The following is a 22,131-nucleotide window of genomic DNA, read 5'->3' as shown; positions in this document are numbered from 1 at the left end:
AGATTAGGATCTTCTTATGGCAATGGATTCGCGACTGCCTTCCGCCCGGCAGAGGTCCTGAAACGCAACGGCCCTAGTGATGGGCGGTGCCCGCTCTGCGGGCCTGAAGAGGATACGAACCATATATTCTTCAACTGTGTGCCCGCGCAGTTCCTCTGGAGCTGTTTCCGCGAATTACTGGGTGGAAGCTGGGACCACAACAACTTTCCCGCTCTCTTCGCCGAACTTCAGGCGTTACCACCCGCGTCTCGTCACATTGGGTGGTTGACCATCGGTGTGCTAGCCTGGACGCTGTGGACTATTAGGAATAAGCTTGTGATTCAGCATGTCCCTCTTTGTCGCGCTACTAACGCTTTGTTCAAATGGTCTGGTTACTTGCAGCTTTGGCGGCCGCTTAGCCGCCCCAGGGAGATAGACGCCATCACCTCCATCATCACCCAGCTTCGCGCGATGGCTCTTCGGATGGCTCCTCCGCTTCCCCCACCACCACCAGAGCCGGATTAGATCTTCTCTACCTCGCCGCCACCACCGTTTATGTGTTGTGCGTGCTTCATTTCTGTGTTGGGCTTGTTGTGTTGTGCCCACAGCTGAACCTTGTGTATTGTTTGTGCGCGTATGTGTTGGACCTTGCCTGCGGTGGCGTTGTGTGTGTTGTTCGGATGGTACCATGTTGACTTTGTGCTTGGTGGTTTGTTTTATTTATAAAGCAGGACAAAAGCCTTTTTCAGTAACCGGAGCAAGAAGTAAAAGTTGAGAACATAGTCTAGTCAGTGAAACATTGAGTGGTTCCCATGAGATTTTTTGTGTCACGTCACAAAAAGATTTGTGCGGCAGCTGTTTACCAGGAAATGGAACACTGACGGAGACAACGGAGCAAAGAATGCCAAGTGGCGTGTTGAGCAAAGAATGCCAAGTGGCGTGTCGCTTGGAAGGCCGCACCCAACCGGATGTGATCATGCGACAATCCTTGTGAGCCGCTAATGGCGCCGAGCCTGACTGCCAGACCGTCCCCCCTTCCATCTCCTCGCCTCTCCTTCGCCAAGGTGATTATCGCTGAACCTCTAAGCAATCGCTGCCCATCTTTGCTTGATTCCCTCCTGGTTGTATCCTCTCCTCCCCCTCACCGTCTTCCTGCAGAACCATCGCCTCCTCCTCGGCGTCAGGTGCGGCTCCGGCTCGCCCGGAAGCGGCGATGACGACGCATCGCCGGTCGTCAGGGCGGCGGTCAGCGCCGTCACTGAGCTCATCAGGGCCCTCTCTCCCAAGAAGCCAAGGCAAGCTGTCGAAGCCGTCGACGCAGAGTCGGAGTCGCTTCGCAGCGTCGACGACGTGGTGGCTGTTCTTGAAGCCGACTACCGGCGTGCTTATTTCCTTACTGGTACGTGCTCTGCAGTATGGACACTGAATGATTTGCATTAGCATTTTTTTTCTTCTTTTCAATGCGTGTGACAGTCAAAGGAAACTGAAGCAAGTTAATTTGCACATTCAGAGCAATTGTCTTTTGATTTTTGTGGCATTTGAGTAGCCAATGTGCTCAATACTGTATCGATTTCAGGGAACTTCACTCTGGGCATATATGCTGAAGATTGCTTGTTTGAAGACCCGACGATAAAGTTCCGTGGTATGCAAAAAAATGCAAATAACACTAGAATAGTACCTAGATCGATGCACCCTTATCTGCCAAGAACTAACTTTCGTATACCATTGTACTCCGTAGGAAGGTCTAGATACGCCCAGAATCTGGATTTGTTAGTGCCCTTCTTCGACAGCCCTTCGCTCCAACTTGAAAACATAGACAAGGTAAGTATTTTTTTTGCCTTCCCATGCAGTTTCGCTTTGCCTAATTATATTGTACATTCTCCGTTTCTAAATATAAGAACAGAGGTAGTACCAGTTAATAAACTGCAAAAGGAATTGTGATGTACTCCCTCTGTAAACTAATATAAGAGTGTTTAGTGTCTAAACACTTATATTAGTTTACAGAGGGAGTATCAAATATGTGTCTCGTTTTTTAAGTACTTCTCATTTGTGCTAAACTATAAACATAAAACTATCTTCTTGTTTGGTTAATGTTGGCATTTGTGAAGTTTCTCATGGTATGTGGCTTACACCAAAGTTTGTTTAGCACGCGCTTTTTCACTACTCTCTGCACTCCTGAAAATCATGAATGCAGGGTTCGAGGGTCGACACAAAGTTTATCATAGCAACATGGACATTAAGGTGCCTCATCGACATCACATTATGATCCATCACGGAATACATTACTAGATATGTCTTTGTTCCTTCTGATCATGACCATTATTTTTTACCTTTGGCTTTTGAGGCTAATGTTTCTGCACTACTTTCAGGACGTATTTGAAGCTCCCGTGGAAGCCCCTCATCGCCATAAGAGGGAACACAACATACGATTTAGATGAAGAATATAAGGTAGTAATTAAGGGGGATAAAATAAACCATGTAAACTCATTTCATCCATCCCTTATTTCACACTATCATTCAGATTTCAAAGGTTGCACTACGTTTCAGGTCGTTAGGCACGCAGAGAGTTGGGACGTCTCTCCGCTGGAAGCGATTGGACAGTTATTCGTCTCGGCTCCAAAGCAAACGGGCAGCTGAGCTGGCAAGTGAACTTTGGAACAATTGATTATATCACAAAACCCACGGAAACCCACGACGAGCTTGTGTGCATAAGTAATTCTGCAGTTATCTCTACTATTAAAGGAGAGTTTGTAAGTCATTCGTCTCCCTCCCATGGCCCCACCAATTGAACGATCTTTCCACGATTCTCGGTTTCTTTTTACCAACCGCAACCCCACCGAGTTCGGCAAGTGATGATTCAATCACGTCTTCTTTCTTTCTTAGGATGCTCATGTGATCGAGTGCCATAAAAACAAATTTGTCATCAACCGAAAATTGTCTCCAGCAGCCCGTGGATTCACAACCATACATGGCAAATCTATCTATCTACACCACATCATACCTTTGGGAGGAAGGTTGGCCTGAACTAGGACATCTTGGCCATCCTGGTCCATGACCTCTCAAACCTTGAAGTCTATTTTATGAGCAGGAGATCAAGGATGCGGTGTTCGCTCTCTCCTCTTCCAATGCTCCAGGACCTGAGGATCGGAAACCCATTTGTGCATGGACTGCATCTTGCTGGATTTCCCTCTTCACGGACGATGTTGGTATTTTTGCCAACCCGAGCAAGGAAGAGCTCAATGCGATCTCCTCCATCCTTTTGGCCCTTGGTGATGTGAGCAGTCTGGTCACTAACCTATCAAAGTCTGAGATCTTCCCCATTTGTTGCCACGACATGGATCTACATGACATCCTCTCTGAATTCGCCGCCAAGATTGCTTCCTTCCCTAGAAGGTACCTGGGGTTGCCTATGCACTCTCGCCGCTTTTGCAATATCGATTATCAAGGCCTCATTGGGGTTACCCGATCAACAGGCCACGCGCACTTGTCGAGGCTGGGGAGGTGGGTAAGCTCAATGGAGTGCGCTAGCATGTGGCTCAAAGTGCGTGGGTGGTAACCATGGGCGACCAAGTGGGTGTTGGGCACCATGAGATGCGGGTGCGGACCTAGAGGTCGTCGGCTCAATCCCCATCCCCATGGATGCCCATGTGACTTTGAAATACTCACCTCCCTCAAGAGGTGTTCCTCCACGCCAACCAACTAAAATCCCACGAGCGCGCGATTCCTTGGTGCCCAGTACCACGCCAACAAAGTGATGAACCAGCGAGAGTTGGTCGGAGGAGTTGGGTAAAGAACATGAAATTTTTAGCTTTGGTCATTTTGCATAACTTTTAGAGACAAGTTAAACCCTAAACTTCTTTTTTTAACTAAAATGGTACACTTAAACCAATTAGTAGACTAAAGTGTGCAGTTTTTAAGTTAATGAACTAAAGTGTGCTTTTGTGTGAGTTTATGGAACGTGGAGTAACTAAGCATTTCACTCTTATTAGGGCTTGTATAATGTATGGTGTTTAGAGAAGGTGCTTAGAGAAACAGTCTCCTCTTAAAAATCAATGCTTATTTGTTGAGGATAGACACTTAATTAGACACTTATCCTGTCGAGATAAGCACCAATGCCTAAGATAATCGGCTTATTTTACTGAACATTATACAAGGCCGTGGAAGATTATGGAGAAAAGAGGGACAGAGTCAAGCGGACAACGATTTGCTTTGGTCATTTGCAGAAACCACCCCCATAGAAACAACTTTCATGGGTGCCATCCTTTACATACACACGTGTCCGACAAGAAATTACAGCAACGACCTTTTTTTTTACCAAAGCGGTACACTTAATAAACCAGTTAATAGACTATAAACTGTGTGATTTTTTAGTTCATGAACTGAATTGTTTATCCACCGTCAATTTAGTTCATCCACCGTTAGTTTATGGGCTAATAGGCATTTCACTGTTAGAGAGGGAGGAGGGACATATAGTCAAGCTGACAACGATTTCTAAAGCGCAAAAGGTCCAACTAGATGACACAAGCCCGGCCAAGTGGCGGCAGCTCGAAACAACAGCCAGCAGAAAAAATCAACGCAAAATCGCGTCTTTTCGCAAACGAAAACCTCCCAGCACCGGCAAGAACCAGGGGATCGTCCCTCCCCTCCCTCTCCCCCCACCCTCCTTTCCCACTCCAATCCAATCACGTCGCCCTCCATCTCCTCCGCCCCTCTTTCCAAGATTCTCCCCACCATCGCCAAAAAGATCGGCGGCGAGACGAGAGAGGGAAAGGCCGGCCGGCGAAAAGGGAAAGCCAAGCACCCTGCAAGGCGCAGCTCGGTGCCGTGAGCGGAGAGGAGAGGCCGGTCCGTCGATTGATCGATTCCGTTTCCATATCGCTCCCCGGACCCCGAGATGGGATTTTGATGCCGGATTCCTCCCGCTTTCTTTATCTCCAGTTTGGTTCTTCTTGCTATATCCCTCGTGGGGTTTCCAGCTTCCGCCTGAACTTTTCGTCGTTATAGAGGCTTCGCTTCTGCCGTCCTTCCGCCCCTTCAATCTCGCAGTCCAACCTCCGGCCGTTAGCTGTGTTCCTCCGATTCCAGAGCAGCTCGCCATTTTCGCCGGAGACTGCTGCTGCTGTCGTCCGACATACTCTGTTCTTGATTCCAATTTCTTTTCCGGGCCGGGCGACTCTGCTGTGCAACTTGCCCACTGACTGCACACAAAGTGATTGTTTCTTGGCATAATTCTGGCACAAATGGATGACGGGGTGGACCTCCCGAGCCAATTCCTCTTCCCGCACCCGGAGATGCCCGGCGCCTTCAGCGACCTCCTGGGCGACGCCGCCGCGACCTGCACCCACACGCACACCTGCAACCCTCCGGGCCCGTCGGCCGCCACGCACACGCACACCTGCCTGCACACCCACACCCACCAGCTCTTCGCCGCCGGCAGCGAGGACGACGACGCGGCGCGGCCCCGCCGGCCGCTGGGGAACCGGGAGGCCGTGCGCAAGTACCGGGAGAAGAAGAAGGCGCACGCCGCGTTCCTGGAGGAGGAGGTCAAGCAGCTGCGCGCCGCCAACCAGCAGCTCCAGCGCCGGCTGCAGGGCCACGCCACGCTTGAGGCCGAGGTGGCGCGGCTGAGGGGCCTCCTCTTCGACGTCCGGGCCAAGATCGACGCGGAGGCCGCCGGCGCGTTCCCGTTCCAGAAGCAGTGCAGCGTCGGCTCCGTGGCGTGCGCCGACCCGACCCTCTGCTTCAACAATGGCAACTCTGAGGTCGGTGGCGCCTGCTGGGAGGACAGCTCCGGGCCGGCGGCTGCGGATTACAGGTTCGATGAAGACGGCAATGGCAATGGCGGCGCGTCGCGGGAGATCGATGCTCCGGAACAACCGGTGCGTTCCATGGATGTCGTTGAGCTCTGCTGCTTCCCTAGCTGAATCTATGAATGTGATCAAGGATTGTTTCGGCAGTTGTTGCATGAGAGTTGTTTTACATTTTTGGTGAAAACACACTCTCATGGAATGAAAGGGCGATCAGTGAGTATAACTGATATGATGTTCTTATGTTTTGATACTATGCTTATACTCATATATAATAGCAATAGAAGGAGGTTACAGTTATACTCAGGAGGATGTGTTCTGGTACAAAATTGTAATGCCAATATACGCTTGATCTCTGAACCTCCGGTTTGGGTTCGTTAGTATTCAGGCAATCGGATGGGACCATGATACTGATAAAAAAATGCACCGTCTTCGGTTCTTTCTCGTTGTTCCATATCAATTTCTTAGTTAACTTTAGCATCGATCCAGAAAAGTTCTTCCACACATAACCTGATGATACAAGCCTCAAGCAAAACGGAGTGCTGTTTTTGTACATTGTCTGCTTTCGTATTTCCTGGTGCAGATAGAGATAATGATCTAACCAATGGGATTAAGAATGCTCGGTATAAGTATGGAAATGCGGGGCTTAATATTTTGTGGAGTATAATTCAAGAGGCGCACTTTTCAACCTCTCCTTTTCCTTTTTCTTGTTGGCAAATATAACAACGGAATAGCATCTGAATCTTTCTAGCTTCACTACATTTTTCTTTTTTGCGACGCCATTCAGAGACGCCATTATTTCTTTCCGACGGCGATGTAATGGATCATCTGGGAAAGGTGCCATTCAGGTTAGCATTCGGACAATCAGACGGGGCGGTGGTACTGATAAAATGCACTGCCTCTGGTTCATTTTCCCCTTTCTTTTTCTGAAAGAGAGCTCCCTGCATTTTTCCTGTGAACAAGAGCTGGTAGTGCTAATGATGCAGAAATGTTTGGCACTTGACATGGCTGTGATCAGTGCACTATATGCTTGCTGTTCACTACTACTCCCTCCATTCCTACGTATAAATCTTTTTAGAGATTTGAATATGAACTACATACGGATATTAGAATCTCTAATAAAACTTATATTTAAAAACGAAGGAAGTAGTAGCTTCTCATGTAACTTGAGCACCGCTTCCTGATACTTTGCAATGACACAAGGCTGTGTGCACCAATCGATGCCGTTAAGAACGTTCGGTGCATGACCACACGCAGAGGAGGCCGGGTTTGAAATTTTGTAGAGTAGGATTCAAGAGGCAAACTTTTGAACCAATTTTTTGGGGAGTGTAAGAATGGAATATTGACGATAAAGGGTTTTTCCCCGCCTTATATTATAAAACAAACACCCGATACATTCAGCTCGTTAGGGCCGCAGCACAGAAAAGCTCAAAAGAAAAACAAGAAGAAGAAAAAGAAATAAATGCCGACACCGGCAGATCAACGAAGAAAGGAAGACCGGCAACCGCTGCATCCTCCGAAGAAGTACCACCACGCTCCCAGTATCCCGAAGCGCCGTGCACCAAGAAACACCTTTAAAAAGGAATGCGACGATGCCGCCGCTGTTGCCCGAACAAGTTCTAGGGTTTCCCCGGTACGCGAGGAATAGTGGGGAAGGGATATACCCAATGCCCCTCAGGAAGGTCCGACGGCGCCCGTGGGCGTCATCGCATCGGTGCCGACAGGCCGACAGGGATTTCTCCCGATCCACAACCACCACCACCACCACTCCAGACACTTCGTAGTGCATCACCCACAGAGCCGCCCACCAGCATGTGCCACCACAGTTACCGAACCACCCTCGCTGTAACACCCTCGATGCGACTATAGCTCCCACGTGTCGAGGCACGACTTAGAGACATAATCGCATTGAAGGCATATGTCGCAAGTTAGGCAATCTTCACAACATCCCATGTAATAATAATAAAAGGGGAGATAACATAGTTGGCTTACACTCGCCATGTCAATCAAGTACATTAATAACATTACATCATCCATACACTCAAGGCCCGACTACGGCACCAAAATAAAAGAGAACCCAACATGCGACACGGTCCCGATCACCCCCAACTGGGCACCACTACTGATCATCGGGAAAGGAAACATAGTATCGTTGAGAGTCTTCGTCGAACTCCCACTTGAGCTCATACGCGTCTCCTGGAGCGGTATCATCAGGCCCTACATCTGGTGTAATAGTAATCTGTGAGCCACAGGGACTCAGCAATCTCGCACCCTCGCGATCAAGACTATTTAAGCTTATAGGTTTGGCAAGGTAAAATGTAAGTGGAGCTGCAGTAAGCGACTAGCAAGTGTGGTGGCTAACTTATTCGCAAAAGAGAGCGAGAAGAGGAGGCAAAGCATGAGCGGGAAGCTAGAGAACAACCTGCGCAAACATTACTCCAACACCGTGTCCACTTCCCGGACTCCGCCGAGAAGAGCCATCACGGTAACACACTCAGTTGGTTCATTTTAATTAATTAAGGTTCAAGTTATCTACAACCGGACATTAACAAATTCCCATCTGCCCATAACCGTGGGCACGGCTTTCGAAAGTTCAATCCCTGCAGGGGAGTCCCAACTTAGCCCATGACAAGCTCTCACGGTCAACGAATGAATAGACCTCCTCCCAAGACGTTCCGATCAGACTCGGTATCTCGGTAACTCAAGACACTTCGACAGGTTAAAACAAGACCAGCAACACCGCCCGAATGTGCCGACAAATCCCGATAGGAGCTGCACATATCTCTTTCTCAGGGCACACTCAGATGAGACATTCTACGAGTAAAACCAACCCTCAAGTTGCCCCGAGGTGGCCCCGCAGTCTACTTGGTCGGACCAACACTCAGAGGAGCACTGGCCCGGGGGGGTTAAAATAAGATGACCCTTGGGCTCCGGTAACCCAAGGGAAAAAGAGGCTAGGTGGCGAATAGTAAGACCAATGTTGGGCATTGCTGGAAAAGCTTTAATCAAGGCGAACTATCAAGGGGTTCTTATTATAACCCAACCGCGTAAAAAACGCAAAAATCCGGGAACATAACACCGATATGACGGAAACTAGGGCGGCAAGAGTGGAACAAAACACTAGGCGAGAGGCCGAGCCTTCCACCCTTTACCAAGTATACAAATGCATTAAGATAACATAGCAATATAATGATATCCCAACAAGTAAATAAAGGTTCCAACAAGGAACGGCCTCCAATCTTCACCTGCAACTAGCAACGCTATAAGAGGGGCTGAGCAAAGCGGTAACATAGCCAATCAACGGTTTGCTAGGACAATGGTGGGTTAGAGGTTTGACATGGCAATTTAGGAGGCTTGCAAGCAAGTGGTAGGCATCGTAGCAATGGCATAGCAAAAGAGCGAGCAAACTAGCATAGCAAAGATAGTAGTAATTTCGAGGGTATGATCATCTTGCCTGCACAGTTGTCAGAGTTGACTGGATTCTCAAAAGCAAACTCAACGGGCTCCTCGTTAGCGAACTCGTCTCCCGGCTCTACCCAACAAGACAAACAAGCAACAAGGATACAATCAACCACGTGCAAGACCAAGCAATATGATGAAATGATAATATGCTATGCGGGATGCGATGCGGGATACAAAAATGCAAGATATGACAGGAAATGCATGAACCTGGCCTCAACTTGGAATTCCAAGGGTGCCACTGGAAAGATGAGATGAAATCGCTTGAAAACGATATAAAGAACGCCGGAATCGGAGTTACGGTTTGGAAAAGGTAAGCGATTCAAAAATGACACCGGTCTGCGATTTACAGCAAGTAGGCATCTAAATGCAATGAGATGAACATGCTACAACACCCAAACATGACAACAAAATACATGGCAGGGATGCACACAAGATGCTTAACAAAAGTCTAGCACTGAGCTACGGCCAAATCATCCATTAACAGGTTCAAACAAGCATGGCAAAAACGCAAATGGTAAACAGATCTCAGACTTAGTGAAATTAACACTTGTCTGGAATTTCAGATCATATAGCCCTCTTCGGAGCAACAAAACAACATGCTACAGGACTTGAACATGACAAAGAAAGACATGGCATGGAGCTACTCAACAAGCTTAACAAAAGTCCCTTAGTGACCTTGAGCCAAAAGGGATCACAAAATATACTAACAAGCACACGAACATAGCAAAAATATAATCAGTTTTCAGACTTAGTGAAAACTAGGACATGCTGAAACATAACTCACGAAGGCATGTTTACGAGCTCGATGCACTCACTACGGTGCAAGTCATGGCAAGACAAGCATACATCCATCAAGAAGGCACAAAATACAAGCTAGACATGGCAAGAACAATAGCATAGCATGCACGGATCAACTACAATAACATCGGCAAAATCGCAAACAAGTTGACGATCTGCCCAGATTCACAACGAAGCAAAAGTAGAGCTTGATTGACTCATGCTAGGGTGCTCCATAATTGCAAACAAATACATGGATGGATAGAGCACTACAAGATTAACAAAACTCCCTTACTTATCATCCTCAAAAGAGGCACGAATCACTAGGAAACAATAAGAACATATGGCATCGTGAACTAAACAATCCCAGGACTTAGTGAAATCACTAAGTCCCTGAAAACAGAATTACCGGGTGCCTCACTTTGCAAGCTTGCACAAGTCACCACACACATCACAAAAATGCATGGGTGGCACCTCTGGAAAGATAACAAAATCCTTAACAAAACATATGTAGAACTCACGGGCATAGCATGCACACATTAATCATGGCAAAAATGACAAATGTCTAAGATGAACTAGCAGATCTGACAATTAACTCACGAAGCCCTCTTCTCACAGCATTTCGGGCATTAGGATGAACTCAAATGAAAATGATGCAATGGAATGAAATGATGTGCTCGTCGAGGCGAACATTTTGATATACTATATGTCCAAAACGGAGCTACGGATGCGGAGATATAGCCGGTCAAAGTTAGCACAAAAATTAGGGTTCGGAGGAGAAAAGTCAATCGTCAAATTTCAGATCTCAGATCTGCACGCTTCCCGAGGCTCGCCGGCGCACACTGTTCACTGGAGCACGGAAGTCGAGGTTCGTCGGAGAGGAAGAAGACCGAGGCGGCGCCGGGGAGGTCGGAGGAGGCCGGAGCGGCCGGACGGAGGAGGAGGCGGCGGCCGGCGCGGTGGCGCGCGGCGGCGGCGGCGGTGGTGGCCCGCGGCGGCGGCGCCCACCGGAGCTGAGGGAGGCGGCGGCGACCGAGGCGAGGAGGCGCGGGGGCGGCTCGGGCTCGCGGGGGCCCGATCTGGGCCTCCCGGGCCGCGGCGGCGGCGAGGTGGCGATGCCACGTGGCGGCGAGCCACTGGCTGCGGGCGGCGGCGGGCGTCGGGTCGGACACGTCCGGCGCGGCGGAGAGGGATTTAGGGTTTCGGGGAGAGGGAGAGATCCGAAATTTGGAATGGGGGGTGTATATATAGGCATAGGAGGAGATAGGAGAGTCCAAATGAGGTGCGGTTTTCGGCCACGCGATCGTGATCGAACGCTCTAGGGCATGGAGCAGAGTTTGGTGGGTTTTGGGCCAAATTGGAGGGGTGTTGGGCTGCAACCACACGAGGCCTTTTCGGTCCCTCGGTTAACCGTTGGAGTATCAAACGAAGTCCAAATGGTACGAAACTTGGCAGGCGGTCTACCGGTAGTAAACCAAGGCCGCTTGGCAAGTCTCGGTCCAATCCAGAAATGTTTAATCCCCACACACGAAAGAAAGGTAGAAATGGCCACCGGAGGAGAACGAAGCGCCGGAATGCAAATCGGACAACGGGGAAAATGCTCGAATGCATGAGACGAACACGTATGCAAATGCAATGCACATGATGACATGATATGAGATGCATGACAACGACAACAACACACGGAGACAAAACCCGAACCCGAGGAAATAAATATAACTTAACGCCGGAAACGGCAAGAGTTGGACTACAAATTGGGAAAGTTACATCCGGGGTGTTACACTCGCCATCTCTCTGGAGCTGCCAACACGAGGCCTGAAGAGGGAAAGGAGACAACGGCCACGAGGGCGGGCACTACTCGACCGGTGGGAGGGAACAGCCTCCATCGCAAGAGCGAAGCCGACCGGACGCGGCGACGAGGACTTGCTGGACCCTACGGCCTGGTCGGGCCCACGTGGGCCCGGACAGTCCCTGTCACCGCGCTGCAACACGCAAACCAACGAAGTACTCGTCGCCGCCTCGCCACTGCCACCAGGAAGCGACGCCGTCGAGCGCCGTGCCACCGGCCCGACCCAACCCAGATGGGGCCCAAACGGGCCAAGATCTGGGCTCGGCGGGCGCCGCCAGCCAACAGCGTCACCGTGTCACCCCACGACCAACGGCCGCGCCGCCGCATCGAGGGCCACCGTGGCATGCGGCATCACCGCCGCCTTGCCACACCACAGCCGGCCACCACCGCCCGAGCAGGGCGGTCAACGCGCGAGGAAGGACAGGCCCGCCGTCGCCAGCCGCACCACGCGAGCAAGGCCTGGCGGCGCCCTCCGGCGGCGGCGGGAGGAGGGAGGGCGATGGAGGCGCTGGACGAGGAACGAGGAGAAGCCCCCAGTCGCCTTGCTCGGGGAGGCGGCGCGGGGGAGGGAGGCAGGACGGGGGCGCGAGTGAGCGGTAGTCGGCCGCGGCGGGAGGGAAGGGCGGCCGGCGGCCGGCGGCGGCAGGAGGGAGTGGTGGGGAGGAACCCTAGCCCAGGAGCCATAAGAATGGAATAGAGAAGCGCATCTGACGCTTTCTAGCTTTATCAGTTATCGCACATTCTATTCCGTTCCGACCGCGACGCGGTGGATCATTTGGGAGAGGCGCCATCCAGGGTTTACTCTGTCCGAGCAAGTTGGCCATGGCAGATCCCTGACCGACTCCCAGCCAAGCACAGGGAATGTACTTTGATCCGACGTTTTGCCCTGTCACAAGTCCACATGTACCCTTTTGAAAAAGCAAGGATGCATCGCCGTCAATCAGGGTTTGAACCTGGTATGCACTGTTGCAATGCCAAGTCCATCAACAGCTGCACCACCATCTAAAGCAGCATTTGCCATTTATTTTTCCCTGAAAGCGAAGTCTGAATTGAGCTGAACACTTGTTCTTTCACATTATTAAGCTAATGTAATGATATGCATTCATCATTGACAGCTCCGGAAGCTGCAGGCTGGTCATTGGCCAGCCACTCCCTTTCATCTCGACAAGTATATTGATATTTGCTATTGTCGCGAGTCCTCTTGTTCTCAATTGCAACTCAGATTTCATTCTCAATTGCAACTCAGATTTCATTCGTGCACGCTACATGATTAAACATAAAAGATGCCCCATGCCGTTTTCAGCTCCATCCGTGGGTTGTTATGTTAATCTTTCGCTGGCGGGGGGTCTATGGATTATCTAGGCAGTTGGCAATCCTGACGTTGTTTTGCGCGAACTGCGCACGTCTCCGCTGATGGGGACGGTATTTTTCTTAAGCTACATCTCACCACAATGAGGTGAAGGCGCGTGAAATTTCATTGGCAACCTTTGGAATGCCACTGTGAGACTAACTTGGCAGAGCAATCAACTTCTAATAGAGATCTTGTAAATCTCCACATTCCAAATTAGGCTTCAAAAAGTTGGTTGAGCACAAGGAAATCATTTGCTCACATGTAATTTGAGGCAAACTTTTGGCATGGATCAACACTGGCCGCACGCATCAACATCACACGAGGACTATCACAGACGGGTCCCTGTCCAAGGTATAGGGGTTGAACGAAAGGTTACAATGTCTATTTCTCAGACAAAGAAATAAAAGGGTTACAAAGTCCCAAAAACATATAATAGTTCTTGGTTGTTTTACTCATTTCCTTGGGAAAATAATAATTCGCTACAATCAGGCAGAGGGAATTTGTCAGTACTTAAGACTAGGGACTATTCACATTAATGAGTAACCATCACAGGTCTCGTCGCGTTAGTTCAAAAGTCGCTTGTGCGTTTTCAAAGTAAAAGGACAGGAACGGAGAAAGACCTCTCTTCATGCAAAATCTGGAGAACCGACTTCTTGTTCACGGTAGCGAGCAATCTCTATCTACATCATTTCATATACTGCGCTCTCCAGTCAACAGCAAAATCTGTGCCGTCTTCTTCGTCGTCGCTCGATGAGTCGCTGGCGCTGGAATCCGTGTCCATGCCGATGGGTTTGCTGTTCGCCTTAGCAGTCCGTGCGGCTTTTGACTCGGTGAGCTGTTTCTTCAGCATATCTACTCGCTGCCTGTACTCCCTGTGCACAGATAAATAATGCATGATGAGTTGACGACAGAAAATAAAAAAGAAAATCTTCACTTTGCTAAGCATGGGTATATGAACAGAACAATATGTAGAAAGGAACATACTCTTGCTCTAAGGTCAAGTACTCTTCCCTCTCAGCAGCAGCATCAATCTACAAGGCACGCGCACAAAATTCGCTAATATCAGCAGTGCACAACAATACGTGCAAGGTAATAATGTAGAGAGGTTAACCTAACCTCCTCTTCTTCGAGGCGGTCATCAACTTCCTGGAGGTCTTCCTGAATTTCCTTTTCAAATTCTTTGTATGCATCGCTGCGCAGAAGTTTAACATGTTTCAGATGAGAATATCAGTCACAGAAAAATTCAAGTCGAACTGAATACAGATCTTACGTAAAGATCCAAAGAAGCAACTTTTATTACAAACATAAGAGGAAAAAATGCATGGAAACAACAGAGGAAATGCAGAATTGCACAGACAAGACAACGCAAAAAACTAAGCATAAAAGCATTGTTTTTAGCAAAATGGCAGGAGTCCTACCCATCCATCCATTTAAAAACAGAAGAGTTTATGGTACAGAAGCTTTCCAACAGCAAGCACAAGAGCAGAAAACAATGATTATTGACCCTTCCAGACTCTACAGTTTTGTAACTTGACAGCACCTGTGCAAAAATGCAACATGGTTGTAGAAGTAACATGGCTTATTTAGGACCTCATTATTCTGTAACAGTAGAGTGAAGCTAGCTAAGGTCATAAAAGGCTCCTTACACATCCAAACAAAGGCCTATAAGGGTATGTTTGGATGGTGGCCAATACTCATGCTACCAATTTTTTAGTCCTGACCAAAAATTTGGCTTTGGTTTGATTGGTTACCATTGTTTTGGCATGTCAATGTCTCTTTGTCTAATCTAGTTCATTTTTCTTGCCAATGTCGGCCGTCTCATTGGCAACCAAAAGCTCAACCAAAATTTTGGCTAGCCAAATATTTGGTAGGGCTAGCTTGGACTAGAACCATACCTTAAATCCTAACAAAACTTCATTAAGTCAGATTAATTATTGTGGAAACAACAGGACTGCAAGAATAGCAATTCTTTTATGGAGAGGCAATACACTTGCAAGATCTTAGTGAAGAAACCTTACTTGATGTCAACTTTTGGAGGTTGAATACCGCGTGCGCGGAGATCCGCATCTTTGTTATCGAAGAATCCTTCGGGCAGAGCTTTTACTTGAGCAGTTTCCACATTATTCGCCGCTTGAGACGATGCACTGGTTTCACTGGACTGTGTGTTACTGCTATCGAAGAAGCCATCTGGGACACCTTTCACCTGCACGGGATTGGGGTTGGTGGTATTGCCCGAAGTCCTATTGGGCTCCTTTGGAGCTGGAGCAGGAGTTGGAACTTCATCTTCATCTTCTTCTGCATAATCAAAAAAATTCCCTGGAAGAATTCCTTTCACGTCGGTACTGCTTTTATTCCCTTTATTGGGTGCTTGGTCCATCCTGACAGATGGTTTATTTGCACTTGCTTCTTTGGTTGCTGGTTGAGCATTAGCCACTTGATGACGTACAGACCTTCCCTCAGAACCAGTACCTACCCATCAAAGTTGTTATATTAAGGACTCAAGTCAACAAGACCTTCAGGTACATCACGACTGCTAAATGCACATTTTAGCTGCCACTACAACATAATACTGCTAGCAGGAATCTTCACAGAAAATACATAAAATGTTCACTATAGATGGAAGCTCTAGTGCTCTACAGAAAATAGAACAATATTGATAGTACTTACTATCCAGAAATTAGGATGTGTTCATGCAGCTTTACTAGTTCTAACATCATTCTTGCTTAAATGATACCCCCTCTGTCCCAAAATAAGTGTCTTAACTTCAGTACAACTTTGTACTAAAGTTAGTTGAAAGTTGGCGTCGCTTACTTTGGGACGGAGGGAGTGGCAATTTTGTAAGAAAAACGGTTATTAGGTATAGCCAGGAGGAATGTAAACTGTCATGTATGAAGGCTTTGACTGGATGGCCTCCATAGGCAAGCTTTTCCTTGCTCGTATGATAAAGGTTGCAATGCAAAGTGAGGGTTTTTTAGCACAAAAGCATACCTTGCTAAGCAAGGTTAGGTGGGTAATTGCTTGGTCTAGCAGGAACCAAATGTGCTCTATTATTACTGCTCTATACAACATGCTATCTGACTATCTTGGTGAGAATACAATCAATGGTAAGCATAACAGACAACCAGTGGCAGGCCAAAACAAGAAATTAGATGTGAGCAATTCCTTAGCCATGATACTGATAATTTACCTAGACTAACCAAACAAAGGAAGATGACACAGAGCAGAATACAATCAAACAAATGAAGTATAGACAAGGCTAACCAAGTTCAGTTTACACTATGAATCTTTAGCTTGTGGGGAGGAGGGAGGGGGGCGTTTTGGCATTCTCACCATCACTTTGCCTTTTCGTTCCCTGATTGTCAAAAAAATTGGCAGGCATCGGAGAGGATTTTGCTTTCTGAGGCTCAGCTGGTCGTTCATGACTGACATTATTGCCACGAGGAGCTGCAGCTGGTGTAACTTTAGCGGCTGCAGCGGCTTTTGCCTGGACCATAAATCGGAAAAAAATTAACACAGCTCACAAAGAATGTACACAGACACCTTCGCAGCAAATATACTCCAGTCAGATGGCTACAATACATAAATGAGATGAATCTTTTCATCAGGAAAAAAGCATGCAGCTTAACAGTAAGTAGCAAAACTATACTTGAAATGAACAGAAAAAAAATGAAACACCATGGTTATCAGCAAACCACGAAAAATGAGTTATTATTGATACCCAACATGTTTCTTCACCAGAGCTTTTCTATCAATAAACTGCATTGAAGTAAACCTTAGTGGTTGTCCAATTTGCTATGGGGTCATATATTCATATCAAGAATAACTACCAAACAACATGACAGCATACCCAGTAAAGCTGGAGACTGAGTGCTAACACTTTGAATTTCCATATGAAAACAGACCTAGACCGGCATAGAAATCCCCACATTCACGTTTCTGTCGTACATACAGTTCTCCTTATTCAGTAAACACTAACATGGCTTTATTACTCTGCTTACCTCATGATGTTTCCGTGAAACCTGGTGCGCAGGCCAAAGTGCTTCGGATTTCAACGTAACGTTGCAGACCCTACAGATGGGCTGATCATATTCATTATACCTGCAGAAGACAATGCAACCGGCTATTAGATACTGCTATTGCTTGATTATCATACAGATGAGCTGATCACACTCAACTGGTTCAAAATTCAAGTCACCCGGATTTAGCTAAGCAAATAAGCAATGGATAAGGGGGGTAATGAAAGGGAGCCAGAGTAACATACGACTTTACAAGGTTCGAATGCACAGAGAATTTGGCAGGAAACTGTAAGTCGGTACTTCCATGAAATCAAATTAGAACACTACAATGTTCCACCCTCTACTCGAGAGCAGGCACAGTAGCGAACCCGGTTTCACAGTGCGCACAACAGCACCAAACACCCAGTAATTTCAGGCCTACGCACCGAACCCCTGACGCCTGCGCCGGCCGCCCGCCCCCATCTTGCTAGCTAGGGTTACATCAGGCGAACGCGCGCCCCGGCCCAAACCATCACGGCCGTGGAAACCGAGTAGGCGGAAGGGATCCGGGCTCCCGAGGCAGCACTCTAGCAGGGAGGCGGGAGGGGAAGGGAGGGGACCTGACGAGCGAGGGGTCGATGCGCTTCTCCTGCTTCTCCTTGGCCTCGCGGAGCTTGGCGCGGAACAGGGCCTTCCTCTGATCCATGCGCGCCGCCGGAGGGGTAGGACCGGGAATCCAGGCGCCGAGGCTGTGGCGGTTTCGCCTCGCCTCTCTTCCTTCTAGAACCTTCTTAGCTCTCGCGACGGGGGGCGGCGTCGGACGTCGAGGTCCAGCGAGAGAGAGAGACGACGAGTCAGCACGGCGTCTGCTCGGATGGCAAATGGGCCCGAGGGGCCGAACTTGTGAGCCGCACAAGTGGGTAAAGCGACTGGCCACTGAGCGACGGACGGGCAGGCCGAGCGGACCGCAGAAAGGCCGGGGAGTTGGGCCTGCACAACTGGCTGGACAAGTTCCACGAAAAAATCTGGACGGCGCCATCCGGGAAATAAACTTGAGGTCGCTCTAAAAAAATCTTAGAGATCAACATCTGGCCATCTTGTTTGAAGCTTTGTTTCCAAGGTCATTGCCCGGTTAGCCTCTGCGACATTGTGCACAAGCTTGTTTCCAAGGTCATTGCCAATAGGTGAAAGTTCATCATGCGGGAGATCATATCAAATAATCAAAGTGCATTCTTATCGGTGAGGCTTATCTCAGATAACATCGTGCTCGCTTACGAGATGCCCCGTCCTAAAACAAAAGAGCTCGAGTGGTGCGCGTTTCGCAGCCCTCACGTTTGACCTAAGCAAAGCTTACGAGTCACGACTACGTCAAGTGGAGTTTGTTTGTTTTTTTGAAGAGGATTTTGTTGCGGTTAGGGTTCCAAAGTAACATTAGTGAGATTGACCTCCAAATGCATTAGATGTGTGACACATAAGTTCAAAGTGTACACACCATACACGGAGACGGTGGTCTCATGCCAGGGTCTTGGTCAAGGGGATCCAATATCCTCGTACATGTTTCTATTGTGTGCGGGGAGAGGTTATGTGCGTTACTTCATCGGGTGGAGGTTGCAGGACGATTGCGTGGGACTCAGATCACGCCTATGGCCCCTATAATAACCCACCTCATGTTCGCGATGATTCACTCCTCTTATTTGAAGCTACAAAAATGGGGCAGCAGAGATCAATGAAATTTTACCAATAAATGAGTAGGTTCTGGGCAAGTGGCAAATCGAGATAAATCGTCCATTCTTTTGAGCGGGAACATACCGAATGATAACAAGCAGTCTACGGGTGCTCGCTTTACAGCAGGAAAATTTAGAAGGAAAGTATTTGGGGCTCAAAATGTATGTTGGGAGTTCAAAGAACAATGTTTTGGAATACCATAAGGAACTGTTATGGGCTCGGATACAAGGGTGGATTGAACGTTTTCTCTCGATGAAAGGAAGAAGCTTCTTAAGGCCGTTGCACAAGCAATTCCCACCTACGTGATGGGATGTTTTGACCTCACAAAGAGTCTGTGTGAAGAGCCTGGTAACATGATTTGTGGTTATTGATGGTCGCAACAGGGTAAGGAGCATAAAATGCATTGAATATGGTGGGAGAAGATGAAAACTTGCAAAATCAGAGGCGGTTTTGGGCTCAAGGACTTGCACTCTTTCAGCTCTTGTGATGCTACCGAGGTAGGCCCGACGTCTGTTGCAAACTCTAGAATTCTTATGTGGAAGTGTCTTGCAAGCCAAGGTAAATGTTTTCTGGATGGTACCATTCTGGGAGCTACACCCACAATTGGTATGAAGTACTCCCTCCGTCCGGAAATACTTTATTGACATATAATGTGTTGTCTAGTCTTTTCCATCAGATCGGTCTTTTGGTTGCATTGGTTAGAGCATGCACTTCTAACATGGTATCTATCGCAAGTCGATCCTAAACCCTAGCCGCCGCCCTCGGGGCGGTCGGCCTCCATGACCGCCGCCGGGGGCCGCGCCGCCCGTACCTAGGGTTCGTCCGCCGGCCGTGTTGGCCGGCTGCCCTAGAGAGTCTTTTTCCCGAGCCCTTGCTTTGGGTTTTTTCGCTCTCTCGCCGGTCGTTTTGATCGGCGTTTTTCTTTTTGGTTTTCCGATCTAATCTTGATCGGTTTGCGTCGCCCGCCGCCATCGTCGACCCCCGTGCGCCTCTACTCCGACCCCGGCGCGACCAGCCGGCCTCTCCTCCAACCCAGCGGCCACGCACGCCGAGGCGGCCCGTCCAGGTCAGCCGCCGTCCGCGCGTCGGTCCGCCCGTTGCCCTGCGTCGGCCGTCACCACCCTGCTCCGATCGGGACACCTGCATCGCCCCGACCCGGTGGCCTCGCGCCATGCGGCGGCCAATCATAGCCGTCGCTCGCACGTCGGCCCGTCCATCGATCCACATCACCCGCCTCCGCCGCGTCTGCACGGCGGCCCGGCGATCTACCTCGCCGGCATCGTCCTCGGCTGCGTCGGGACGGCTGCGTAGGCTGCCTCAACTCGGGCGTCGTTGCTCCGTTGGTCGCTCGGGCCTCGTTGTCCGGGTGCCGGCATTGCTTTGGCAGCCCGGGTGCTGGTGCTGACAAGCTCGTCCGCACGACGTCCCACGCCGGCCGTCGTCGCCGGCTTCATCTCGGACTCCGCCGCCACCATGCCTCCACCGAGCAGCGTCCCCGACCTCGCGCGCGATCGGCTTGATCACCCGCTCGCCGCCGCGATCCGCCTCATCTACGCTGATACGTCTCCAACGTATCTATAATTTTTTATTGCTCCATGCTATATTATCTACTGTTTTGGACATTATTAGGCTTTATTATCCACTTTTATATTATTTTTGGGACTAGCCTATTAACCGGAGGCCCAGCCCAGAATTGCTATTTTTTCCTGTTTTAGGGTTTCGAAGAAAAGGAATATCAAACGGAGTCTAAACGGAATGAAACCTTCGGGAACGTGATTTTCTCAACGAACAAGACCCAGGAGACTTGGACCCTACGTCAAGACACAAAAGAGGAGGCCACGAGGTAGGGGCGCGCCTACCCCCCAGGTGCGCCCTCCATCCTCGTGGGCCCCCTGTTGCTCCACCGACGTACTCCTCCCTCCTATATATACCTACGTACCCCAAATGATCAAATACGGAGCCAAAACCCTAATTCCACCGCCACAACTTTCTGTATCCACGTGATCCCATCTTGGGGCCTGTTTCGGAGCTCCGCCGGAGGGGGCATCGATCACGGAGGGCTTGTACATCAACACCATAGCCCCTCCGATGATGTGTGAGTAGTTCACCTCAGACCTACGGGTCCATAGTTAGTAGCTAGATGGCTTCTTCTCTCTTTTTGGATATCAATACAATGTTCTCCCCCTCTCTTGTGGAGATCTATTCAATGTAATCTTCTTTTTGCGGTGTGTTTGTTGAGACCGATGAATTATGGGTTTATGATCAAGTCTATCTATGAACTGATTTCTTTTATGTATGATTGGTTATCTTTGCAAGTCTCTTTGAATTATCAGTTTGGTTTGGCCTACTAGATTGATCTTTCTTGCAATGGGAGAAGTGCTTAGCTTTGGGTTCTGAAAGTGCTAGTGATCGACTAGAGGGGGGGTGAATAGGCGATTTTTATGAAAGTCTTCAAAACATGTAAGTTTCGAAGACAAACGATAGAAATAAACCTATTACCATGCAGCGGAAGGTAGACTACAGTAGGCAAACCATAGTCAAGTATTCAATGAAATGAAAGCACAATGACTAATAGCAGCTAGGCAGTAAGGATCAGGTAGGAAGATATTGTGAAGCCGATCAGAACAAGTAATCACTCAGTGAAGCCAAATGGTGTTGCAATCGTACAATGACTTCACAAGGACCAACAATAAGTAAAGGGAAGGGAAGGACGAAACCAGTGACTCGTTGAAGACAATGATTTGTTGGGCCAGTTCCAGTTGCTGTGACAACTGTATGTCTGGTTAGGGAGGCTAAGATTCAACTCAGAAGACCTCGTCTTCACCTTATTCCCCTTGAGCTAAGGACACCCAGTCCTTGCCCAATCACTCTGGTAAGTCTTCAAGATAGACTTCCAAACCTTCACAGACTTCGTTCACCGGCGATCCACAATGACTCTTGGATGCTCAGAACGCGATGCCTAACCGACTAGAGGATTCACAATCCTCAAGTGTAATAAGTCTTCAGATCACACAGACAAGAAGACTTAAGTGATGCCTAACACTCTTTGGCTCTGGGTGTTTAGGGCTTTATCCTCTCAAGGAATTTTCTCTCAAAGGCTTCGAGGTAGGTTGCTCTCAAACGACAAAAGCCGTACTCTAACTCCAACTCTGCTTGCCAGTCATGTGATTTGTACACCCACTATCA

General features: G+C 48.8%; 3 protein-coding genes across 4 annotated transcripts; 2 read left to right on the top strand and 1 right to left on the bottom strand.

Annotated features, from left to right (window-relative positions):
- Positions 1 to 875: 875 nt before the first annotated feature.
- LOC125523034 lies at positions 876 to 2,800 on the top strand. Of its 2 annotated transcripts, none has more exons than XM_048688081.1 (7): positions 876 to 1,043; positions 1,138 to 1,378; positions 1,556 to 1,621; positions 1,718 to 1,800; positions 2,174 to 2,220; positions 2,349 to 2,427; positions 2,527 to 2,800. In XM_048688081.1, the coding sequence occupies exons 1-7, from the start codon at positions 981 to 983 to the stop codon at positions 2,614 to 2,616; spliced, it is 669 nt and encodes a 222-aa protein (XP_048544038.1). In that variant the 5' UTR covers positions 876 to 980; the 3' UTR covers positions 2,617 to 2,800. The 2 variants fall into 2 exon arrangements, with proteins under 2 accessions (XP_048544038.1, XP_048544030.1); XM_048688073.1 differs by having other exon boundaries at positions 2,510 to 2,800.
- Positions 2,801 to 5,214: 2,414 nt separating this feature from the next.
- On the top strand, positions 5,215 to 6,225 carry LOC125523051 (basic leucine zipper 23-like). Its single transcript, XM_048688091.1, has one exon. The coding sequence runs from the start codon at positions 5,220 to 5,222 to the stop codon at positions 5,901 to 5,903; it is 684 nt and encodes a 227-aa protein (XP_048544048.1). The 5' UTR covers positions 5,215 to 5,219; the 3' UTR covers positions 5,904 to 6,225.
- A 7,422-nt stretch (positions 6,226 to 13,647) lies between these two features.
- Positions 13,648 to 18,121, bottom strand: LOC125523023 (protein ABA AND ROS SENSITIVE 1-like). Its single transcript, XM_048688064.1, has 7 exons — positions 17,841 to 18,121; positions 17,224 to 17,323; positions 16,556 to 16,709; positions 15,244 to 15,694; positions 14,342 to 14,417; positions 14,210 to 14,256; positions 13,648 to 14,097 (listed from the first exon to the last, which is right to left on the bottom strand). Exons 1-7 carry the CDS (start codon positions 17,924 to 17,926, stop codon positions 13,911 to 13,913), a joined length of 1,101 nt encoding a protein of 366 aa, XP_048544021.1. The 5' UTR covers positions 17,927 to 18,121; the 3' UTR covers positions 13,648 to 13,910.
- Positions 18,122 to 22,131: the final 4,010 nt, after the last annotated feature.

Source organism: Triticum urartu, chromosome 1 (genome assembly GCF_003073215.2).
Source record: "Triticum urartu cultivar G1812 chromosome 1, Tu2.1, whole genome shotgun sequence".
In the NCBI taxonomy this organism is placed as follows: Eukaryota; Viridiplantae; Streptophyta; class Magnoliopsida; order Poales; family Poaceae; genus Triticum; species Triticum urartu.
Note: the sequence above shows the minus strand (reverse complement) of the source record. Positions and strands in the feature narration are given on the sequence as shown.

What these genes read in the sequence shown, in the direction of transcription:
- LOC125523023 (XM_048688064.1), bottom strand. Translation starts at nt 17,926, where the DNA reads ATGGATCAGAGGAAGGCCCTGTTCCGCGCCAAGCTCCGCGAGGCCAAG. An exon ending in CCTCCAAAAGTTGACATCAA is followed by an intron (nt 14,418 to 15,243) that starts GTAAGGTTTCTT and finishes ACTTCTGCGCAG; the next exon opens with CGATGCATACAAAGAATTTG. An exon ending in ACCGCCTCGAAGAAGAGGAG is followed by an intron (nt 14,257 to 14,341) that starts GTTAGGTTAACC and finishes CGTGCCTTGTAG; the next exon opens with ATTGATGCTGCTGCTGAGAG.
- LOC125523034 (XM_048688073.1), top strand. Translation starts at nt 981, where the DNA reads ATGGCGCCGAGCCTGACTGCCAGACCGTCCCCCCTTCCATCTCCTCGC. An exon ending in CCCGACGATAAAGTTCCGTG is followed by an intron (nt 1,622 to 1,717) that starts GTATGCAAAAAA and finishes TGTACTCCGTAG; the next exon opens with GAAGGTCTAGATACGCCCAG. An exon ending in ATTTAGATGAAGAATATAAG is followed by an intron (nt 2,428 to 2,509) that starts GTAGTAATTAAG and finishes CAGATTTCAAAG; the next exon opens with GTTGCACTACGTTTCAGGTC.
- LOC125523051 (XM_048688091.1), top strand. Translation starts at nt 5,220, where the DNA reads ATGGATGACGGGGTGGACCTCCCGAGCCAATTCCTCTTCCCGCACCCG.